The sequence below is a fragment of the Martes martes genome (genome assembly GCF_963455335.1).
Source record: "Martes martes genome assembly, contig: SUPER_18_unloc_1, whole genome shotgun sequence".
Taxonomy (NCBI): Eukaryota; Metazoa; Chordata; class Mammalia; order Carnivora; family Mustelidae; genus Martes; species Martes martes.
This window is the reverse complement of record NW_027666704.1, coordinates 1,302,267-1,326,622: the sequence shown is the minus strand read 5'-3', so window position 1 is coordinate 1,326,622 and position 24,356 is coordinate 1,302,267. Positions and strand designations below refer to the sequence as shown.

Here is a 24,356-nt window from a genome sequence, read left to right as displayed (position 1 = left end):
GCAGAGGCTTTAATCCACTGAGCCACCCAGGCGCCCCTAGGAAGTCATTTTAATGCCTAGTAGGGAAATGTAATAATTCCAGAGATGAAACCAACTCTCTTATTTTAAGGAAGAGAAAAGTTAGCCTCGGGGCACCTGAGTAGCGCAGTTGGTTAGACACCCATCTCGTGGTTTTGGCTCAGGTGGGAATCTGAGTCGTGAGATCGAGCCCCATGTCAGGCTCTGTGCTCAGAGTGGAGTCTGCTTAAGTTTCCCTCTCCCTCTCTTTGCCCCTCCACCCATCCCACTCTCTCTCTCAAATAAATAAATCTTTAAAAAAAAAAAAGCCTCAAGATAGTATGACTGTATCTAAGATCACACAACTTCTGAGTTCAAGTCCACAGATTTTAGGGAAAAGGGTGCCCTTTGCATTCTAAGCCGGGGGTGCTGATGTGCACAGGGCTACCACTGAGGCTGGGAAAGTCAGTTTCCACACAAACATGGAGCTACCTGTTACTGCCTTTGCTTGTGGCTCAGTGGTGGGTACTTAAGGGTTACCCCTCACTCCTGGGAAGCTGCCTTCAGCCCGTTCAGATGTCCATACTAGACCGTAAACCAAGTCTACTAACACAGTGGCTGAGAAGCTGTGTTCGTTTCTATGTGAGAACACTAAAGCCTAAGGGACATACACGTCTAGGACCATTTATTTAATCATCCTCTCTGAGGGCATTCAGTCACATCATACATCATTTATGGCAATGTGCTTGTGAGCCAAGTTTGGTAACAGGCATGATATTTCTTGGTACAAATTCACAGCTAGAAATAAATGTTTTCCGTAGGTCATACAGCAGAAAATTCACCAAGCCATCACATTATACCAATATTTATTTTCATCCATGAATTTCAAGCAAGGACAAACACTGTTACCCAATTTTGGAAAAAAACAAAACAAAACAAAACAAAAAACGGGCCACAGAGAGGGTCTATTAATGACCTCTTAGTAAGCTACTGCTCTTACTCAATGAGACCAACAGCAACACAAAGTAGATACAAAGCGGTCCCAACAGATTACTTACCATTTCAGAATAGGCTTTGTGACAGACTGAAGCTTGGTAGGAATCACCAATGTGCATCTTTTTCAGGAGCTGACCAGTTTTTAAATTCCTTAGACATCAAAAATAAATAAGCTGATAATATTCTTCCAGCATACTGGTTTTCACATAATACTCTCTTATTTATCACAGCATCCTTTAGGAGGTGACCAAGGGAGAAACTAAGGGGCACGCTACCTTAGTTTTGTTTAGTTACAGATTCAGCAAAAATAAGAACTACTGGTTAACATTGCCAGTAGTTTAACTTGATAGTTCAGCCTTAGACTGAATCTGCTGTCACCAGGAATAAATCTCTCCAAACTCCATGAGAAAAGTTTTCCCTTTTCTCATTTGAAATCAGGTACACAGTATGGCTCTAGCATTACTTCTTATTACGCCTAACTCTTCTATGGAAGACAATGGTCATGAAACCAAATTTAGTTAGATGGGAGATTAGACCTAAAACGATTTACAATTCTGTCTCTAGAGCTAGACCAAGGTAACGAAGAGAGGTAGGGAGACAAAGGTGGGATAAAAAACGAGAGAAGAGGGTGAATTTAAAGGAGAAAAAGTCTGTTGGAACCACTCCTCAGCATTACTGAGCATTTGTGATGTTGGTCATCGCTCTACCCTGGGATGCCACTGCTGAAAAACCCTCGGCTGGCTTCTCATCAGCCGCAAGAGTCCATGTTCTTTTTTGTGGTGTTTATAATCCTCACGAATCCAGTGCCACCATACTCTATGACTCACCGCTCCTCACTATGCGTATTCCTGGCTCTGCACCTTTGCTCAAGCTAGCCTCCCAACGCCCTCCCCGTTACTAACCAATTCCCATCCCTGTTACCCACCAATGCCCTTTTGTTCCTTTCCGGCCTCAATTGTGTCCTGCCTCCTCCCAGCGGCAGGAGCTCAACCTAGACTCTCACTTCTCCCAGTCTGCGCCAACCCACAGAAATCTCCTCTCCTCCACCTCCCTATAGTACTGTCCATATGCTTCATTTTTAATTTAATATGCACTGTAATACAGTGTAATGTATTCATTCAACAAATACGTCAGAACTTTCTGTGGAGCAAGTTGTGTGTATAAAAACTGAAGGAGGTTAAACTCAGTGCTTGCGCGCCTATGCAAGACTTTCCTCGCCAGGGACAACAATGGGTTTATCCCCTACAGAGGTTAGCACATGCTCTATGTTTAGTAACTGCTCTTTCCCCAAGCCCCAAAGCACTGTCTGAATTCCTCTCACTTTGACCTTGTCTGAATTGTAAGGGAATTGTACTGGATTCATACACTTGGAACTATAAAGCGATCTTATTTACTTACTAGACTTTAAAGGCCTTGGAATGAGGATTCATGTCTACATCCCTCACAGAAAGCAGTACATAAGTAGGGGTGCCTGGGTGGCTCAGTGGGTTAAGCCTCTGCCTTTGGCTCAGGTCATGATCTCAGGGTCCTGGGATCGAGCCCTGCATCGAGCTCTCTGCTCAGCAGGGAGCCTGCTTCCCTTCCTCTCTCTCTCTGCCTGCCTCTCTGCCTATCTCTGTCTGTGAAATAAATAAAATCTTTAAAAAAAAAAAAAAAAAGCAAGCAGTACATAAGTAGAGATTCCAGTGTCTATTAAATGATTGAGAGATGAGTGCTTGGCTAATATAGCTTGACCAAGATTAAATGTCCAGAGCTTCAGCAAGAGGTTCTAAAAGTGCCAGTTGAACCTTGAGTATAACATGAATTGCTTTAGACATTTAACCCATGAGCAATTAAACAGGAAAGGTGACCAACCACTATGTGTAAACATAAAAGTATATAGAACCCAAAGGGGAAATGACAGTTTGGTTTTTTATTTTTAAGATTTTTATTTATTTATTTGACAGAAAGAGATCACAAGGAGGCAGAGAGGCAGGCAGGGGTGGGGGGAAGTAGGCTCCCCACTGAGCAGAGAGGCCGATGCGGTGCTTGATCTCAGGACCCTGGGATCATGACCTGAGCTGAAGGCAGAGGCTTTAACCCACTGAGACACCCAGGTGCCCCGAAATGACAGCTTTTGATAGACCATATGATCTATATACATCTTTAAGTACCCTAAACAAGGAGCTAAGGCACTGAGAATAGAAGATATGTACCTATCTTCAAGAACTTCCATGATACAAATTAGCCTATAAGGGCAGTATTTAAAAACTTAAAAAAAAAGGGGGGGGGGCAATATGAATTCGGAGAGGGAAAGGTCAATGAAGGCTGAGGTACTACTAGTACTACTAGTTGCTCAAGGCAACTATGGGGCTGAAGATACCACTTAAACTCACACTTAAGCTTAGACTAAGTAGAGAGGTGCCCCCCCCACCCTCAAATTTTGTTGTGATCCATTACATATAAAATGCCATGGGGCACCTGGGTGGCTCAGGGGGTTAAGCCTTTGCCTTTGGCTCAGGTCATGGTCTCAGGGTCCTGAGATCAAGTCCCACATTGGGTTCTCCGCTCAGTGGAGAGCCTGCTTCCCCTTCTCTCTACCTGCCTCTCTGCCTACTTGTGATCTATCAAATAAATAAAAAAATCTTAAAAAAAAAATTTCAAAAGGTTACTATTAGAAAAAAGGGAAAAGTGAAGGATGGGAAGAAAACTGGGAGCTAAGGAGTATCGACTGGCTGGAGAAAATTTTTCCCCAAAGCACTGAGGAAAGGAAAGTGAAGAAAGCAAACAAGTGTGGGCCTTCCTGAAGGTTTTATTTCTCAGGGAGAGCAGGGAGGGCTGGGAAAAAGGATGTTAATACAGTAGTAGTATAATAGAAGATCTGGAGATGGGAAATTGATTGACGGCAAGGGAACCAATTACTAGATTATATTAATAGTCCAGGAACCAAATAATGAAGGTCCAGACTATTGAAATAATGGAAAGAATAGAAAAGACAACTTCTGGAAAGCATATTGTCCTCAAATAAGGCCTCTATGCCCAAATACTGAGCAAAGTGCCAGAAGTGGAAATCTGTTGCCATCTGAAAACAGGGTCTCCTGGCAGATTAGAACACGGTCAATTTCAGAGGCTCCCTGGTGGGGAGGGGACAAAGATTCTCTCAAGGACCATGCTTTCCTGGTTTATTACCAGAGGGTTAGGGTTGGACAAGGCAAAAGAGGTAAGGTAGCAAGGATATTAATATCACAACTTCCTCTTACCAAGACCCATCCTGCCCTAAGGAATCAACTAAAGGAGAGGGCTTCTGAAAGGAAAAAAAAATCCAACTTATCCTCTTAATACAAATTAACTTTGAAAATGCTTTGGCTGGGTGTGGTTCTCCCTGGATCAGGAAAAAGAGAGGTGGCTGGGGACTCCTTGACTCTGGTCTTTCTATCACAGATTCATTAATTTGGTTCCTCTAAACACATATATTTTATAATTTTGGATTGTATCGTAGACATTATTAAGAACATGTCACAAGGGTGCCTGGGTGGCTCAGTGGGTTAAAGCCTCCACCTTTGGCTCAGGTCATGGGATCCAACCCCACATGGGGCGCTCTGCTCAGCAGAGACCCTGCTTCTCCCTCTCTCTCTGCCTACTTGTGATCTCTGTCTGTCAAATAAATAAATAAAATCTTAAAAAAAAAATAAAAAAAGAAAGGAAGAAAGAAAGAAAGAAAGAAAGAAAAGAACGTGTCACATAAACTCTGGATTCTGTTAGATTCCTCTGAAGAATACTGATTATTTTCCCCTAGTAAACAGTTAATTCGGTTCAACTAAAATTCCAAATGCTGAAAACCCAATTCAGTTCTTTTCGCCTTACCTGGCCTGCTTCAATCTGCCCTGTGTACATGCAGTTTATAGGCCACCCAGATTACAAGGTAAATATTAGAGCCAGAATTTGAGGCTTATTCTCTGGCTCTCTCTTTTTGGGCATTTCTCTCCCTACTTTCTATCTACTGTGGTCACCCTGAACTCTGTGCTTTGGTTCTTTGAGCTAGTAGGACAGAAGGTTTTCTATCAGGCTTTCAGTCTCCCAGTGCACAGACTAGGGCTCGCTTTCTAGCTAAAACTGTAGGAACAAGATACTTGCTCACTGATATTTCCTGCTGAACCCTCTCCAGTATCTTTTTTCTTTTTCTCATTCTCCAGTGCTTTTAGATAGTTGTTTTTTACACTTTGTTCAGGGTCTATAGTTATCTAAGGTAAGAGAGTTAGCCTGATAAAAGCCATTAACCAGAAGCAGAAACAACTGTACTTTTTTTTTTAAAAGGTTTTATTTATTTATTTGACAGAGAGAGAAAAAGCAAGAACAGGAACACAAGCAGGGGGAGTGGGAGAGGGAGAAGCAGGCTTCCCTCCGAGCAGGGAGCCTGATGTGGGGTTTGATCCCAGGACCCTGGGATCATGACCTGAGCCGAAGGCAGATGCTTAACTGACGGAGACACCTAGGCGCTCCCAATTGTACCTTTTTGATAAGAGTAAAGTTTCATCTATTTTAAAATAGTCTACTCAGCATGATCTTTTTCATAATGTCTGAATTAATATGATGTTCTCGTTGAGATAAGTATGTATCATCTGACAGTAAAAAACAAACAAAAAAACACAATAAAAAAAAATTTTTTTTAAGTAGGTTCCACACTGGGCATGGAGCCCAAAGTGGGGCTTGAACTCATGAACCTGAGATCAAGACCTGAACTGAGATCAAGAGTCAGGCGTTTAACCAACTGAGCCACCCATGTGCCCCAAAACACAATTATATTTACAGAGTCTCTTATCTAATCTTAACAACCCTGTGAAATTAGAGGTATTTTACAGATGAGGAAATGGAGGACCTGGAGAGAAATCTTACCAAATAACAATGTTGTTCATTATAGTGGTACCAAGCAGAGCTTCCTGCATCCCTTGGACCTCAGCAAAAGTTAGTACAGTCTCTTCAGGGGACATCAAAAATCTTTTTTCTTTGCTTCTGCGTTTAAAACAGTATTAAAGATCAGCACTTTGTACCAAAGCAGTTTTCTAAGCAGCCCTTGTACATATTCCTGAACCATGCATAACACATACTAATCTAATTCCAGAAAAAATTAGAAAACGTGTATTCTAAACTTCCTACAATTAATTACTTTCATATCACCTACCTGGATATACTTGCAAGCATCTCAAATTCATCATATCCAAAATTAAACTTGCCATCTCTCTCTTTAAACCCTGTGTTTCTTTCTGCATTCCTATCTCAGCAAATTGTATCACTGTCTACCCAGGTGACAAACAAAGAAACCTGGACATTACTCTCTTTCCTTCCTCTCTACCTACTCAACCAGCAGGCCCTAATGATGTTAGTCTCCTCTTTCTCAAATCTGTCTGCTTCTCCCCGTCCCCATTAATACCTGGCTAACTTAAACAGGTAATTATTTGTCTCTTGCCTAGATTACTACAACAGTCAGGAATAAATACAACAAACAAGGTCCATGCCCTCTGTTATTACAAGAGACAGATAAATAACCACAAAAAATGTAACAAGCATATAAGAGACACAATGGATGCTCTGAGTTCCATTTTCAACATGTTGAATCCAAAATACCCACAAGATATCTAAGAGACTGGCAGGTCCAGAGGCTGAGAAAGAGCTCAGAGCTAGAAATATATGTTTGCAAGTAGTCAGCATCTAGATGGTAACCGAAGCAATGGAAACCAAGTGCGGAACAAAAAAAGAGTCTAGGATCCTAGACGTTTGTGATTTTTAAGGGGTAAACAAAGATTTCAAAAAACAACGAAGAAAGAATAAACTTCATTTGCTGAGTCTCTCCTCTCCCCTGGCTTCCCTCCTGCTACATTGAGCTTCCCCCTCCCTAAACTGCCTCCACGATACAGCCTAGTGTTGAGGCAGAACCTGCTATATAACACCTACAGCCCAGAAAAACAAGAGCCTAGTGATCTTTCTCTGAAAGCCTGTGATAAAAGCATTCTTTTAATAATTAAAACCAACCATCTTACCCTCCATCTTCTGCAAATGTCATGATTTCTACTTGTTGGTCACAAAGGGTCCCACTGCTACTGACTAGCCTCCTCTCTGTCAGGCCAAGCACAGCTTTTATATTTCCAGAACTCAGTAGTACTTGCTTTTCACGTTTACCATCAGAGGAACAAAGTAATGCCCTAAAACCAAGTATAAGGGAAAATGTGGAGAAGTCAGAAGTTAGCCTTCGATATGAAAGGACTAAGGTCCTATCTATCTATCTATCTATTTATTTCGATATGAAAGGACTAAGGTCCTATCTATCTATCTATTTATTTTTTAGAAAGGGAGAAAAGGCAAAGGGAGAGGGAGAATATTAAGCAGCCTCCATGCCCAGTCAGAGCCCTATGCAGGGTTTGATCTCATGACTCTGAGAGCATGACCTGAGCTGAAATCAAGAGTCAGAATTGAACCAACTAAGCCACCCAGGTGCCCTGAAGTTCCAATTTTAAATGGAAACTTCAGTCAGAGATATCATTCCATTGATAGGGTTTTGTTTTTTTTTTAAAGGATTTTATTTATTTATTCTGAGTAAGAGGGAGAGAGTGAGCACGAGTAGGGGAGGGACAGACAGAGAAGGAGAAGCAGACTCTCCACTGGGAGGGGAACCTGATGCAGGACTTGATCCCAGGCTCCTGAGATCATGACCTGAGCCAAAGGCAGCCGCTTAACCAACTGAACCACCCAGGGATCCCCATTGATAGGGTTTTTTAAAACAAATCTCTCTTGGATCTGAATTTAGATTTTGTTTTTTAATGATTTTATTTTTAAGTAATCTCTACACCCAACATGGGGCTTGAACCCACAACCCTGAGATCAAAAGTCACATGCTCTACCAACTGAGCCATCCACCTGTCCCTAAATTTAGATTCTAAGATTCAAGCCTAGGTTATAACTTGCATTTAAAACAAGCTGACAGAGACAAAGAGAAAGGTAAAGAGAAAGAGAAAAGAAAAAACTACTCCTTGAGAATTATATACCTGATTTCTCTGATTTCCAAATTTCCCAAAGCCACACACACGAGATTACAAACATCAGGCACTGGAACTATCTGTAATACTGGAACCTAAAATAAAATAAAAAAGTCAAAAATTATACTTGGTTGTTTCATTTTTAATTAATCTAAATTTTCCAAAATCTGTCACATTCTCTTCTATTCATTGCACCAGGACAGTTTCAAATAGCAAACAAAGGTGAGAAAGTCTAGCAAACACCCTTTCTCTAAGCTGTAAATCAAAATAAGCTTATACAAAGCTGTGTGTGTGGTAGCGTTTATTTAATACGATCTACACTTCTAACAATAAAGGAATAATTCAATAAAGTCTGCCGTGTGGACAAATGGAACGTTATGCAGCCATTTAAAGTAAGTTTATCCCAGGGGCGCCTGGATAGCTCAGTTGGTGAAGTGTCTGTCTTTGGCTCAGGTCGTGATCTCAAGTTCTTGGGATCAAGTCCCCTGTAGAACTCTCCACTCAGCAGGGAGCCTGTTTCTCTCTCTCTCTCTCTCTACCCCTCCCTCGCTGCTCGTATTTTCTCTCTGTCTCAAAAGAAAAATCTTAAAATAAGTTTATTTTAAAAAATAATAAAATAAGTTTATTCACATAAATAAATATTTATTAAGCATTATTATGCAAAGAAAGCATGGTGCCAGAGGCTGTGGCTATGCTGGAGAACAATGAAATTTGCTAAGAGTAATCATAAGCATTCACACCAAAAAACAAAACAAACAAACAAAACCCCCCAAAATTATGTGAGTGGATATGTTTTTTGTTGTTGTTGTTGTTGTTTAGTTTTCTTTATTAGAGAGTGCACGGGATGGGGAGGGGCAGAGGGAGAGAGAGAATCCAAGCAGACTGTGCTGAGCGCTGACCCTGAGATCACAATCTGAGCCAAAACCAAGAGTCGGGGACTTAACCAACTGTGCCACCCAGGCACCCCAAGCTGATACATGTTAATGAACCTGATTGTGGGAGTTCTTTCACAGTGTATAAAATACCGAATCATCACATTATACACCTTAAGTACATTACAATTTTGTCAATCATACTTCCATAAAGTTGAAAAAAAAATTAAAAATAAAGTATGAAGATTATGTAGAAACAAGGAAAAATGTTTATATCTTAAGTGAGAAAAGGCCAATTTAAAAATTTTAAGCACACCAGGATTGCAAGCATGTATGATATGTTTGAAGGTGGACAAGGACTAGAAGAAAATATAGAAAGAAAAGAAGCAGGGGGCGCTTGGGTGGCTCAGTGGGTTAAGCCTCTGCCTTCGGCTCAGGTCATGATCTCAGGGTCCTGGGATCCAGGTTGCATTGGGCTCTCAGTTTGGCAGGGAGCCTGCTTCCCCTCTCTCTGCCTGCCTCTCTGCCTACTTGTGTTCTCTGTCAGATAAATAAATAAAATCTTTAAAATAAAAAAGAAAAGAAAAGAAGCAGGAACAATGCTTTGGTGAGGGGTAAGGAACATGAGTCTCAGCAAGTTTAGAAGTTAGAAAAGACACAAAATTCCAAGCTACTCAAATACGTCCAACATAAAAATCCATTTCTCAAAAAACATGATAAAAATAAACAAAGCACAAGGTTCACTCTAGTCCAGATGGTGGGTATATGGGGGCTTACTGTACAACTTTTCTCTATGCTTGAAAATTTTCATAATGAAATGGTGGGAAAAAGGACCTGTCTCAGTTCTGTCTTGCATGGTCATGGGTCCCATTCTCGGTAGCTGCCCATCTACATTACCATGTAAACGCTTATAAAGACCGCACTCAGCTCCAAGATTCTGACTTACCTCTGTGAATTGCCAGGAATAAAGTTTTTCCCACTGCCAAGTATCAAGTGGTTTCCAAAGAGAAACTACGTATTCACAGGCAGTTATGATACATGGCTCCTTGAAACCTGCTATTTCCCACCATGTGGCACTCACATCCACCGAGCAGGAACCGGAAGGATTCTGAAATAAACAGTACCCACAGTTATGTTAAGGCCATACATGGGGTCTGTTTCATGAAAAGAGTAAGTATGAAAAGTGTTGGGTTATAAGGATTAAATACCAAGTAAAATGTAATTAAAGTTTTCTGTAGACCAAAAGAAAGAGCGGGGCACCTGGCTGGCTTAGTCAGTGGAGCCTATTACTCTTGATCTTGGGACTGTAAGTTAAAGCCCCATGTTGGGTGAAGGGATTACTCAAAAACAAAATCTGGGGCGTCTGGGTGGCTCAGTGGGTTAAGCCTCTACCTTCAGCTCAGGTCATGATCTCAGAGTCCTGGGATTGAGCCCCGCATCGGGCTCTCGCTTTTCCCTCTCTCTGTCTGCCTCTCTGCTTCCTTGTGATGTCTCTCTGTGTCAAATAAATAAAATCTTAAAACAAAACAAAATCTTAAAAAAAAATGTATGTACTAAAAAAATTGCCCCCGCCACTTCTATCATGATAAATCTAAAAATGTATAGCATGTAGCTCCAGAATGGAACAGATTCAAATCTAATCACAAAACACAGCCCCTAAGAACTTGCCCATTTGGAAATGAAACATCCATGGGTTGAAGAGGGAATAAAACCGAAACAACATACTACAGTTGACCCTTGAACAATGTAGGGGTTAGGTGCACCGACTTCCCACACAGTCAAAAATCTGCATGTAAATTTTGACTTCCCCAAAACTTAATTACTAATAGCTTACTACTGACAGGAAGCCTTACTGATAACATAAACAGTTAATGAATACATGTTTGGTATGTTATAAGTATTATATATTATATATAATAAAGTATAGAAAAAAGAAAATGTTATGAAAAAATCATAAAGGAAAGAATACACATATATAATTCTGTACTCTGTTTACTGCAAAAGAAAATGTCTGCCTGTAAGTGCGCCTCTGCAGTTCAAACTCATGTTGTTCAAGAGTCAACTGTGTTTCCAAATAAACAAAGAGAGCACCATGCACTGAAACACACAGAGCATGGCTGAAGTAGCATTTCCAAAAGAAATTTATAATCATAAAGGCATTGATCAAAAAAACCCAAGAAAAATAAAAATAGAATAAGAAAACAGCTCACGACATTAGCAAAAGAACAGGAAAGTAAGCACAATGAAAAACAGAAGCAACTCTTAAGGGTAAATACAGAAATAAATAGGAAACCAAAAAAACCTAATTAACACTCAATACAAGCAAAAACTAGTTTTTTGGGGGAGACCCAAAGAATGGAAAATCTCTTAAGTTCGATGCAGGCAAAAAAAATACTTGAGAAAATGGAGACCAGGTAGAGAGAGAGGTATAACTAAAGACACACAGACCACCCCCCCAAAAAAACAAAACCCCACACATAAAACCCCTATTAGAATAATAAATAACTTTTTTGCCTATAAATTAGAAAATGCAAATGAAATTTACCTATAAATTAAAAAAAATTATTCTTTTAAGAAATGAAGTTACTAAAACCAATGCAAGAATAGCTTTGAGGGGCGCCTGGGTGGCTCAGGGGGTTAAAGCCTCTGCCTTCGGCTCAGGTCATGATCTCAGGGTCCTGGGATCAAGCCCCGCATCAGGCTCTCTGCTCAGCAGGGAGCCTGCTTCCCCCTCTCTCTCTCTGCCTGCCTTTTTGCCTACTTGTGATCTTCTTCACTCTCTGTCAAATAAATAAATAAAATCTTTAAAAAAAAAAAAAAGAATAGTTTTGAAATGACCATTACTATGTATCTTTTATACAAAAGGAATCTGGGGCTCAAAGGGTAAATATTTTGTCCAAGATGACATGGCCCGTATCTGGCAGAAACAGTTTATGCGGTTTCAAGCTCTTTCTTTTACAACCAGTTGTTCCCCAGCTGGGAGGCGTTTCGCAACCCTTCCTGGGGGGTATCTAGCAATACCTGCAGATATTTTGGGTTATCGTAAGTGGAGGCAGGGCGCTACTGGCTCTAGTGGGTAGAGGCAGGACTGCTGCTAAATGTCCTACAGTGCACAGGACAGCCCCTGCAACAGAGAACTATCCAGCCCCCAATGTCCAGAGTGCAGAGATTGGGAAACCATGCTCTGTATCGTGCTACTTCAAGTACCATGTACAAAAGTTAACTAGGACACAGGTTCAATCCACTTCTTGGGATTTACTGAAATAGCATTAGCAGAATACTGTAGCTTATATTTCTCAGAAATATTACATATATATCACATAGCATATGAAAAATTAACCATTCATTATCATCTAGAACTACCCATTTTCTTATAAAGAACTACCCATTTTTTTAAAAAGATTTTATTTATTTATTTGTCAGAGAGAGAGAGTACACACAAGCAGGCAGAGAGGCAGGCAGAGGCGGTGAGAGAAGCAGGCTCCCTGCTGAGCAAGGAGCCCGACGCGGGACTCGATTCCAGGACTCTGGGATCACGACCCGAGCCGAAGGCAGTGGCCGAACCAACTGAGCCACCCAGGCGTCCCAAGAACTACCCATTTTCTTATAAATCACCATTTTCTTCTAGAAACACTATACCATTTGGATGGGAGGGTCATGAATGACTTTCTCCCTCTCTGTCAAATTGACAGATTTAAATTTACATAGAAAGATGAGTTACCTAGCTTAAGTTGTTCTTGGCAATAACTTGATATATAAACTTCTTCTGGAGAAGAGCTCAAAACATAAATATAGCTAAATATTGTGAAAAACAAAGAATTTAAATGTTTTTCTGAATCTATTTCACCACCTGTATTTAAGTGTTAAATTAAGAATGAGAAGCTATATTGGGGCACCTGGGTGGCTCAATGGGTTAAGGCCTCTGCCTTTGGCTCAGGTCATGATCTCAGGGTCCTGGGATCGAGCCCAACATCGGGCTCTCTGCTCAGCAGGGAGTCTGCTTCCACCTCTCTCTCTCTCTGCCTGCCTCTCTGCCTACTTCTGATCTCTGTCTGTCAAATAAATAAATAAAATCTTTAAAAAAAAATGAGAAGCTATAAATCAAATTCTTCCCGATTTTGCTAGCAATTCATTAACTCTTTTTTTTCACATGTAAGACACAAGACATTATAAGGGAACAGTCTTCTGACCTTTAACTTTGAAACCAATTGAAGGTGGCCTGGGTTTAAGCTATTACAAGCAGGAAGGTCTGCTACTTCAGTCTGTGGAAATAAAAGTCACACCATTAATCTAGGCTTTATACATGTCTGCCTGCATTGTTCATTCTTCATCAGTGTCACCCAGTATGTGTTATTTTCTCTGATAAAAGCAGCCAACCTCCATATGCAACTGCTTCCTTAATGACAAAGGGAATGGATCCCCCATATTTAAAAAATACATTCTTGGGAACCTGGGTGGCTCAGTGGGTTAAAGCCTCTGCTTTCGGCTCAGGTCATGATCCCAGGGTCCTGGGATCGAGTCCCACATCGGGCTCTCTGCTCAGCAGGGAGCCTGCTTCCTCCTCTCTCTCTCTCTCTGCCTGCCTCTCTGCCTACTTGTGATCTCTGTCTGTCCAATAAATAAATAAAATCTTTTAAAAAAAAAAATACATTCTTAACTTTGACTTTGTCCATCTGAACTTAATGGCTACAGTGAAGTCTAGCAAAGAGACATGTTACAGTATTCTTAAACACTGAGAAGCCAACATGTAAGAAAGTCATATGCTGTCCAAATTCACTAAGATATTTCATTTCTCCATAGAAAATCTCACCAGGGAAGCGGACTGTACCTGTTTCCATGACTCTGGGTGTGGATTTCCAGACAGCTGATTATCTTTGAGAGTGACTGACCCGGTGGGAAAAGGGGTTGCCCGGGAACCAGAATCACAGTCACAGGAAGGCTGTCCTCTACCTGACGCAACCAGGCTGCCATCTGATTTTGGTGGGCTGGCCCAACTGTCGCATTGTTTCCGATCACTGTCTTTTAAGTGAGGAAATTGGGGTTTGGAGCAAGTTGGCCCAACAACCTCTGAACACACTTTGTCACAGTGTGCTTGGGAGCCAAAAGCTGGAGTAGTGCCTAAGATGGGGAAAGTGGGCGAGCACATCTCTGCTGTGGGCCTGTTATTATCCTCAGGGGCACCAGTATTTAAAGGCGTGAAAAGTAATATAGATGAAGAAAGGCCCTTCTTCTGAGACCGGCTTGTTGGGTGTGACATTTTAGGTTGTGCTTTTCCTGGGAGAACAAGAATTTCCTCTTCCAAGTCCTCCATTTCAGTATCGATTTGTTTAGGACTCAGTTCTTCTGAAACACTACAGTTTCCCTCCTTAAGGTGCTTCTGTCCATACATGTTTGATACAAAAGGCTCAACTTTCTCTGGTTTTTCTGAACAGGACTTCAGTTTTTCAAGCTTAAGAGGTCCAAAGATTTCATCGGGTAACTGAAAGTCTGTGGTTTTGAGAAAAGATGACAGTTGCTTTAAACTTAGCAATTCATTCTCCTGAAACGAAGTCGTGAACGTAGCAGAATCCAAAGCTAGATAAGCATTATTTCTGGAAGAAAGGAAGTCCTCTTTTGGACAGTGATTGTCCTTCCCTAAAATAGAAAGGAACAACAACAACAAATACCAATACCCAACAGAGTGTGAGCTTCTAAACACCATGGCAGAACAAAATGTTCATTACTCTTCCCATCCAGGACTCTAAAACCTCCGCGAATGGTTCAAAAGCCGGCCACAGCTTGGTGACTACCTGGCAGTTCTCCTTTCGCAGTACCAAAAACAGTATGAAGCTGACTGCATTAGTGAAGGAAGACCAGCGTCTAGTCCCAGCTCTACCACTGACCCACTGTTACTTTGGGCAAGTCAGTTCACTTCATTTTCCCTGGTCTCTCCTAATGGAACTGGACTAAGAAACTCTAGAGTCCTTTCTGCTCTTAAAAAACTATGCTTCCAGGGGCGCTTGGGTGGCTCAGTGGATTAAGCCTCTGCCTTCTGCTCAGGTCATGATCCCAGGGTCCTGGGATCGAGCCCCGCATCGGGCTCTCGGCTCGGCGGGGAGCCTGCTTCCCCCCTCTCTCTGCCTGCCTCTCTGCCTAGTTGTGATCTCTGTCTGTCAAATAAATAAATAAAATCTTTAAAAACAAAACAAAACAAACTATGATTCCAACTATAAAACATGATTCCAATAGGCTCCCAGAGCACAGTCTACAAAATGTTGGCTCGTCTCACTGAAGTAGGGTAATTTACTACTCTTAAGCAGTCGGCATTCTATACCATTCAAAATGTAGAGGAAGTTGGCCCGACCACCTCTGCAGACACTCTGTCACAGCGTGCCTGGGAGCCAGAAGCTGGAGTTGTGCCCAAGATGGGGAAAGCTGCATCCATCAACTAATAAATGAATAAACGGTGCCACACAGATACAGTGGGTATTATTCAGCCATAAAAAAAGGATGAGGTATGGATACATGCTGCAGCATGGATGAATCTCGAAAACCAGCTAAGGGAAAGCAGTCAGACACATAGTTTATTAGTCACATAGTCTATTAATTCCTTTAATATGAAATACCCAAAACATGATAAACCCATTAAGAGAGAATACATATTGGTGGTTGCCAGGGGCTTGGGGCAGGGAGAGGAAAAGGGGAGGAACTGCTTAAGGGGCACGGGTTTCCTTCTGGAGTGATGAACATGCTTTGGAACTAGGTAAGGGTCCTGGTAGCACAACCCTGTGAATATACTAAATGCCAGTGAATTAATAACTTCATTCAAAATGGTTAACTTTATGTAATGTGAAGATCACCTCAAGAAAAAAAAATGTTTAATATAGCAGCAGGTTACTAAAACCACTGCAGATTATTTCAAAGTACATAAAAAATGTTTCTAGTTTATTATTAGAATGTCCTACTTTCTGATTACTTTATATTCTTGTTGGCTTAAAGATCACAATAAAAAAAGTCATGTAACGATTATGGTCTTTTAGTTAATTAAAAATTAATTATTGTCCAAATGCTACAGAGCACTGAGCTGCCTGTTTTTGTAAATGAAGTTTTATTGGAACACATTCATATTTGTCTGTGGCTACCTTCCCACTACACTTGACTAGCTATGAGGGAGCACAAAGACAATATTTACTATTTTGCCCTTAACAGTAGGTAAGTTTTGCTGTTGTCTAATACAGAACCAGAGTGAATTACCTAGTTGTTACGCCTGCTTTATCAAATGTGAGAACTCCAGGGTAAATGAATAAAAATATTAAAATTCTGTCACTTGCTATCCTCCAAAATCTTGTGTCCCACAGATCGCAGAGAGGCTATATTAGATACCCAAAAAAGCTACCCAATAACTTATTTATTAGTTACCCAAAAATGTTGCTCAGACGTATTGCATTTTACTACACAATTATATCCCCCCACCACCCTTTTTTAAGATTTTTATTTTTAGGTAATCTCTACACCCAATGTAAGGAAGGCTCAAACTCACAACTCCAAGATCAAGAGTCTTAGTCTCTTAGTCAAGATCTTAGTCTCTGGACTAAGCCAGCCAGGTGCCCCCACATGGTCATTCCTAAGATAGTTTGTTAGTGGACTCACACTCTGACACACATTTCAAACACTTCCTCTATAGATTATAAAACTTTTCTCTATGGATAGATTGTGCTGTACCTGAATAAATACTAATTTTAGCTAAATATCTAATATATTTTCCCTTTCAATGTCAATGCTTCAACCACATTCACAAATTCTGGTACCACAGAGCCAAGTTTGAATCCTGGCTCTGTCACTTGAATGAATTAGTCACTTTAGGATCCTTGTGCTTCAGTTTCTGTAAGTCTGTAAAGTGAGGCTAAAAATAGATTCTACTTCATGTAGGGTTGCTCTGGTGATTCAAGGAGTTAGTATCTGCACAACATTTAGAAAGTAGCAGGCAGGGCGCCTGGGTGGCTCAGTGGGTTAAGCCGCTGCCTTCGGCTCAGGTCATGATCTCAGAGTCCTGGGATCGAGTCCCGCATCAGGCTCTCTGCTCAGCAGGGAGCCTGCTTCCTTCTCTGTCTACTTGTGATCTCTGTCAAATAAATAAATAAAATCTTAAAAAAAAAAAAAAAAAAAAAGAAAGTAGCAGGCAGGGGTGCCTGGGTGGCTCAGTGGGTTAGGGGCTCTGCCTTCAGCTCAGGTCATGATCCTGGGGTGGGATCGAGACCCACATTGCGCTCTCTGCTCAGCAGGGAGCCTGCTTCCCTTCCTCTCTCTCTGCCTGCCTCTCTGCCTACCTGTGATCTCTGTCTGTCAAAGAAATAAATAAAATCTTTAAAAAAAAAAAAAAGTAGCAGGCACAGGGCACTGGGGCTCAGTTAAGCATTGGACTTGGTTTTGGCTCAGGTCATGGTATCAGATTGAGCCCTGTCCTGGGCTCCACACTTAGCATGGAGTCAGCTTGTCTCTCTCCCTCTGCTCCTCCCTGCATTGTCTCTCACATAAATTAAAAAAAAAACAATAAAACAAAAAACAACCTGAAAAAACCTTACAGGAACATAGTAAGTATTACGTATTGGTTACCATCATCAACCACACCTTGATTTACCTTTAATTCTCTTCCTACCATGATGAATTGCTTTTTCACCCAGATCTTCGTGTAAGGTGACTTCTTCCTTGGATCTATGAACACCTGCTGTGCCAGGAGTTGGCAAAAGTAGTTGATGATGATCTAATACAGGTGGAGAGACTGTCTTTCTTTTTCCTCCGTATCTTCTACCAGATGGCTGGGTAACTGCCTTCCTGGGAAGGTCAGCCTCAGTAGGCCCAGTGGGAGTGTTGACCTCCGTTAACAAGAGACGTTTCTCAGGTCTTCTTGAACTTAGTTGTCCTGTGCATGTGTCAGATGTCCTAATTTCACTCTGGTCAGTTTCTTCACTGCAAAGGTTTAAATTTTTAGTTTCCTCCTTACTTTTATTTTTCAAACCTTTCTTTCTGACACCCAAATGACTTTGAATGACAGCCTGCAGGGCTACTTTCTTCTGGCAGTTTGACATGCGTCGTGTCGTTCTAACATAATACTCTGCGGGAAATAGAAGGCCTTCGAGCATTGTACAAGAATGTGTTTGATCTTCTGCAGAAGCAGGGGAGATTACTTCTGGGCTAAGACTCGTAGATTGACTTAAAACCTCATTTTCCTGAAGACCTTCGTTTCTACCTTCAAGAGTGTTATGGGGAGATGGTAAAGACTCCTCTGTGTGATTCTGTCCTTTTAAGTTTTGGTTTTCATTTGCTGGTAAGTTACCATAAGTGAGTTCATGTACAGAGTATGAATTTTCTGCCTCTAAGCCAGGACTTCTAGGCAGCTGGCCACTTGCACTTACAGCTTTGTTTACCTCTGAGTTATCTGTAGAGACCGTCATGCTTCTGCCTTGTGCCTCTAGGTTTACAGGTGAAACAAGATTAATGTTTTTTATATTGTGAGTAGTGAGTTCACAGTCACCTTTAGGAGCCTTATGTTCAAGGTGCTGACCACTACTGCTATTTGACAGAGTAAATGAAGCAACCGTAGGAACGCTGGAGAAATTATTTCCTCTTATTAGAGCATTGACACCTCTTTGTGGTTTGGCAGTTGGTGGAATTAATATACCCCTTAGGTTAGTTTCTGTCACTGGTTCTGGAGAACCAGGAATGTCAGATGTAGAACTTGAATGACAAGTTCTTTCATTTATAGGTGTCCTAGGATTTTCTCTACTGATTTCCTCCTGTTTCTTTAGTCTTTTCTCAGAGAGTAGGAATGAATCCGCATCAAAGAAAGATCCTCTTGCCTGTGTAGTATATGTTCTCTTCTGCTGCTTTTTTCTTCTCCCTGGCAGCTTACTCTGCCTTTTCTCAGCACCAGAGCCACTGACCTGATAGGGAAAATGTTCCTGAATATCACCTGTTCTTTGTATATGTAGTTCCTCCACAGGGCCATGTCCGGGGTTGAAGGACTCAGGCTCAATGTCAAGTGTGATAGGTGTCTTTTCTCCAGTTTCTTCATCCAGATGGGTGTTGATTTGTAATGTGTCATAAGGAGATATTTTATTTTCAGGTTCTGAGAAAAAAATTTCTAGAATTAATAATTTCCTTTTAAATGAAGCCAAAAAAATTCCATTATTTATTTTAAAATATTGTATAAAAATACTAAATTTACAAGGCGCCTGGGTAGCTCAGTTGGTTAAGCCACTGCCTTTGGCAAAGGTCATGATCCTGGAGTGCTGGGATCAAGTCCCAGATCCGGCTCCCAGCTCCATGGGGGGTCTGCTTCTCTCTCTGACCTTCTCCCCTCTCATGCTCTCTCTCTCAAATAAACAAATAAAATCTTTAAAAAAGGGGCGCCTGGTTGGCTCAGTGGGTTAAAGCCTCTGCCTTCCGCTCAGGTCATGATCCCAGGGTCTTGGGATCGAGCCCCACATTGGGCTCTTTGCTCAGTGGGGAGCCTGCTTCCCCTTCTCTCTCTGCCTACTTGTGATCTCTCTCTGTCAAATAAATAAATAAAATCTTAAAAAAAAAAAGTACTACATTATTTAAGAAAGAGTCAATGGTATTTCATTCAGGTAGTTCAAAGTTCAAATTTTAATATTCTAATACACTAATAATTTTAAGGAAATGTAAACAAACAGAATTGTGCTGGAAAATATGATTCTAAACTAAAAGATAATCTATATTGCAGTCATCTTTCTTTAGTTTTTTTCTCTTTTTTTTTTTGGCAGAGATATTTTATTTTAAATACAAAAGGGAAGATTTGTTTTTTTAGTTCTTTAGTTTTTTTCTCCAGCTTTACTGAGGTACAATTGACAAATAAAACTGTATTTAAAGTACACACTGAGATGTTTTCATATAGGTATACGTTGTGAAACATTACCACAATCAAGCTAATTAAAATATCTATCATTTCCGGGTGGCTCAGTCAGTTAAGCATCTGACGCTTGATTTTGGCTCAGGTCATGATCTCGGGGTGTAGGATCAAACCCTCTGTCAGGCTCAGTGCTCAGTGGGAGTCGGATTGGGATTTTCTCTCTCTCTCTGCCCCTCCTCCCCACATTCTCTCTCTCTCTCAAATAAATACACCTTAAAAAAATATTTCCAGGGATGCCTGGGTGGCTCAGTCAGTTGAGCATCTGCCTTGGGCTCAGGTAATGATCCCAGTATGCTGGGATTGAGTCCCATACTGGGCTCCTTGCTTGGCAGGGAGGCTATTTCTCCCACTGCCTGCCATTTTCTCTCTCTCTCTGACAAATAAATAAAATCTTAAAAAAATATATATTCATCATTTCACAAAGTTATGATTGTGTGTGTGTGTGGTAGGAACACTTAAGATCAATTCTTCTAGTAAATTTCAAGTATATAATACAGTAATATTAACTGTTGGTTCCATGCTGTATATCAAAGCTTATTCATTCTGCATAACTGAAACTCTACACCCTTTGAACAACACCTTCCCATTTCCCCTACCATCTCACCTAATTTTTTATTTCATGTCTTTTTTTTCTGCTCAAGTAACTCTAATACCACCTTTCTATTTCAATAGCCTCCAATTTTATGATTAATAAATACCTATTAACATGACTAATCACCACTGTTGTTGTTGGTTTTTTAAAAAGATTTATTTATTTGAAAGAGAGAGAGTGAGTGAGAGAGAGCATGAACAGGGGGAGGGGGAGAAGCAGACTCCCCTGCTGAGCAGGGAGCCCGATGTGGGGCTCGATCCCAGGACTCCAGGATCACGTCCCAAGCCAAAGGCAGATGCCTAACTGACTGAGCCACCCAGGTGCCCATGACCATTGTTTTTATTTGTCAGAGAGCGAGCGAGTGAGCGAGCACAGGCAGACAGAGTGGCAGGCAGAGGGAGAAGCAGGCTCCCTGCCAAGCAAGGAGCCCGATGCGGGACTCGATCCCAGGATGCTGAGATCACGACCCGAGCTGAAGGCAGCCGCTTAACCAACTGAGCCACCCAGGCGTCCCCATGACCATTGTTTTTAAGAATACTTCTGGCCAGATTTTTTTCTCTGTACATATACAAATGCTTAATTTTTTTTTTCTAAACATTGAGAAGGGAAAGAGCAACCAAATAAACAATTCAACCAAAAGAATAGTTCATTGCTCTCAGAATGGGAAAAATATTTACAAAGTGTGTATCTGATAAGGACCTAATAGCTAGAATGCATTAAGAACACTTACAACTCAACAACAAAAAAGGCAAATAACCGAATTAAAATATTGACAAAGAACTAGGTATTTCTCTGAAGACAATATAAAAATGGCCAACAGCACATGAAAACATGCTCAACATTAGCCACTAGGAAATGCAAATCCAAGCCACAATTAGAGACCATTTCACATCCACTAGGATGGCTGTAATTTTTTTTTTAAAAAGATTTATTTATTTATTTATTTGACAGAGATCACAAGTAGGCAGAGAGGCAGGCAGAGAGAGAGGAGGAAGCAGGCTCCCTGCTGAGCAGAGAGCCTATGCGGGGTTTGATCCAGGACCCTGGGATCATGACCTGAGCTGAAGGCAGAGGCTTTAACCCACTGAGCCACCCAGGCGCCCAGGATGGTTGTAATTTTAAAAATGGAAAATGCCGAGTATAGGTGAGGATGTGCAGAGACTGGACCCCTTGCTCATCGTGGTAGGAATGTAAAATGGTACCGACATTGCAGAAAACAGTTTGGCAGATTCTCAAAAAGTTAAACAGAGAATCACCATATGACCCAGCAATTCTGCTCCTAGTGATAAACCCAAAAGAACCGAAAACATACGTCCCCACAAACACTTGCATATGAATGTTCATAGCAGCATAATGGCCAAAATTCGTAATAACTAAAAAGTAACAACAACCCAAATGTCCATCCACTGATGAATGGATATATAAATTGTGGCACATCTATCCAATGGAATGGTATTCAGCTGCACAAAGAAGTGAAGTACTGATGCATACTTGGATGTAAGTACAGAGGGATGACTGTTGAAAACATGATGCTAAGTGAAAGAAGTCAATTACAAAAGATCACATATTACATGGCTCCATTCATATGGATTGTCCAGAACAGGTAAAGCCACAGAGGCAGAAAGTAGATTAGGGGTTGCCAGGGGCTGGCAGTAAGATGGGTACAGGGCTTCTTTTCGGGGTGGTGAAAATGTTCTGGAATTAGATGATAATGACGGTTGCACAATCCTGTGAATACACAATGAACCACTGAATTATATATACACTTTAATACAGCAAGCACAAGTAAATGGGCTAGCTTTACCTGAGTGGTTCGGCTGTGGTGAAATTTCCTGCTGCAGCAAGCAATCATGTTCTTCCACTGTTTTCTTAACAGAATTCTTAACCTTCTCAGCTTTTTGGGCACGCTAGAGAAAATAAAAGCAGCTCAAGGAACAAATTTAAGAAAAATAAGTATTTTTAAAAAGTTTTATTATTATGAAAAATTGTTTGTATACATTTCATCCTACAATATCTCAGTTTGAGAGAGTTAAGATTCACTCACCTGAAGGCGGGCCAGTGTCTTGCTGTATTCCCTTTTCAAGAATGCTAATTTTTCCTTCAACTGGAAGAAGAAAAACAGCAAACAATTCTGAGCAGGTAGAAAGGAGGAGTCAGAGAGAAGGGATCCAGTGCCTATCAGACTCGAGTAAGCAGCGCTTAGCAGGTCCCTCAGCAACAGATAGAGGAGGAAGTAGCATGTCCCACACTACTTTCAGTTTTCACAAAGCGCCAAGCTCTCTAACACCTAAGCACCTTGACCTAAACACTTCCTACCACGTGGAGCATTTCCTCCCCAACTCATTTTGCTAAGTCCTACTGATTCCTCAAGCCTCAACTTCGATTTTTATTCTAGGTCCTTCCAGATATCCAGGTGGGACGTTCCACCTCTCCTCTGTGCTTCCTTTGTCACAATACTTATTATATACCCTGCTATCTGTTTACTTTTTGTTTCCTTCCATCTCACTGTGAGATCCCTGAAGGTGGCAGGAGCTGTCATCCTCAAACATTCATCCAACAAATGAATCTCTTGTCAGTTAATGGTCCCAGTATCTGCAGTATCTGGAACAACTGATAACCACTCTCAGTTATGGTCCCAGATGCTAGAACTAGAGTCGTCAAGCTTAACACACAAGTGAGGGATACAGATAATTAATAAGAAATCGAATACACAGACAAGATGATATCACATAGTACTCTACACCCAGATCAACAGGGAGATGTGAGAGTGCCTGAGCTATTTTAGGCAGCGTGGCCAGAGAGGAATTTCTGAGGACTACCACTGAAGCCCAGACCTAAAGGAGGAAAGAGGTAGTTTTGGGAAGATTAGAAGGAAAGCAATTTGTCCAAGATCACACAGTTATAAATGACATGATCCAAACCCAGGTAGTTGGATTCTAGAATCTGTGCTCTTAATGTCTATGCTAGTTTGTTTCCCACAGGGTCCTCTTTACCACCAACCTTATCAACATTTAAGAACTATCTTCTTGACTTGTAAATGACCTATCTCACCCTCCACTAGAAGGCAGGCTGGGATAAAAGGACTGATGAACTAATGTGAATGAAGAATCTAGCACAGTGCCTGGAACAGCCAGCACAGATACGTTCAGGCTAACATCATCAGCAGGAGCACAAAGTGGCATGGTTAGTAAGGATTGGTCAGAGCAGCACTGCTGTAGAAGCAAAAGCTGGAAACAACCTAAAAGTCTCTCAGCAGAGTAATGTCGAATGAAAAAATGGCACTTTCATAATACGTAACACTATAAAGAACTTCAAGATGTAAGGTAGGTTAACATTAACATGGATGAAACCTGGAGAAGTAAAACGGAAGTTGCAGAACCACTCGGCTTACACCATTTGTGAACCAAAAAAACCCCACACTATTTTGGGAGGGGGTTAGGGAATATAACCACACCCTTCCAGATATCCCACCTCCGTCCATACACGCGCGAAAAGGTCTGAAGCATCAGGCTGTTCAGAGATCTACTTAAGGGAATGGGTGGGAGAAGCCAAGATTTAGAGTGTGTGTGGGGGGGTGGGGTGGGGAGGATGTCAAAGGGGACTTTGTTCTTCAAAATTTGTTCTTTAAATGCCTCCACGTGAGCATAGGACTCTTTATATTTTCATTCCCGGTGCCCGCTGCGTCCTAAGAGCGCAGGTCAGAGGTCACCGCCACCCCCGGACGGTCGAGGAAACAAAGACACGCCTAAAATCCTAGGCAAGGAGTCAGTTCCGAGTCAGCCCTTCCCACACACCCAGGGCACCTTTTCCTTCTCCTCACAGCTGAGGGGCTTCCCGGGAGGCTCTTCCATCGGGCTGGAAGCCAAACGGAAGGAGCAGCCGTCGCCGGCCCCGGGCCTGCGGACACCAGGGCCCCAGCTGGCTCTGGGCCCCGCAGGCGCCGGGGAAGGAAACCGGGCACCCGGGAAACCCCCGGCGCGCCA

At 41.6% G+C, this 24,356-nt stretch overlaps 1 protein-coding gene across 1 annotated transcript in view; it reads right to left on the bottom strand.

Moving 5' to 3' along the window:
- PALB2 (partner and localizer of BRCA2) overlaps positions 1-24,224 on the bottom strand; it is a gene marked incomplete at its 5' end in the record, with an annotated part of 28,426 nt that extends 4,202 nt beyond the window's left edge. Inside the window, 11 exons of the mRNA XM_080831690.1 lie at positions 1,056-1,143; positions 5,866-5,982; positions 7,008-7,169; positions 8,010-8,095; positions 9,819-9,980; positions 13,063-13,134; positions 13,701-14,359; positions 17,490-18,977; positions 22,178-22,280; positions 22,418-22,477; positions 24,177-24,224. Coding sequence (XP_080687816.1) covers positions 1,056-1,143; positions 5,866-5,982; positions 7,008-7,169; positions 8,010-8,095; positions 9,819-9,980; positions 13,063-13,134; positions 13,701-14,359; positions 17,490-18,977; positions 22,178-22,280; positions 22,418-22,477; positions 24,177-24,224 — 3,045 coding nt within the window. The remainder of the gene's footprint in view (positions 1-1,055; positions 1,144-5,865; positions 5,983-7,007; positions 7,170-8,009; positions 8,096-9,818; positions 9,981-13,062; positions 13,135-13,700; positions 14,360-17,489; positions 18,978-22,177; positions 22,281-22,417; positions 22,478-24,176) is intronic.
- Between the last annotated feature and the right edge of the window lie 132 nt (positions 24,225-24,356).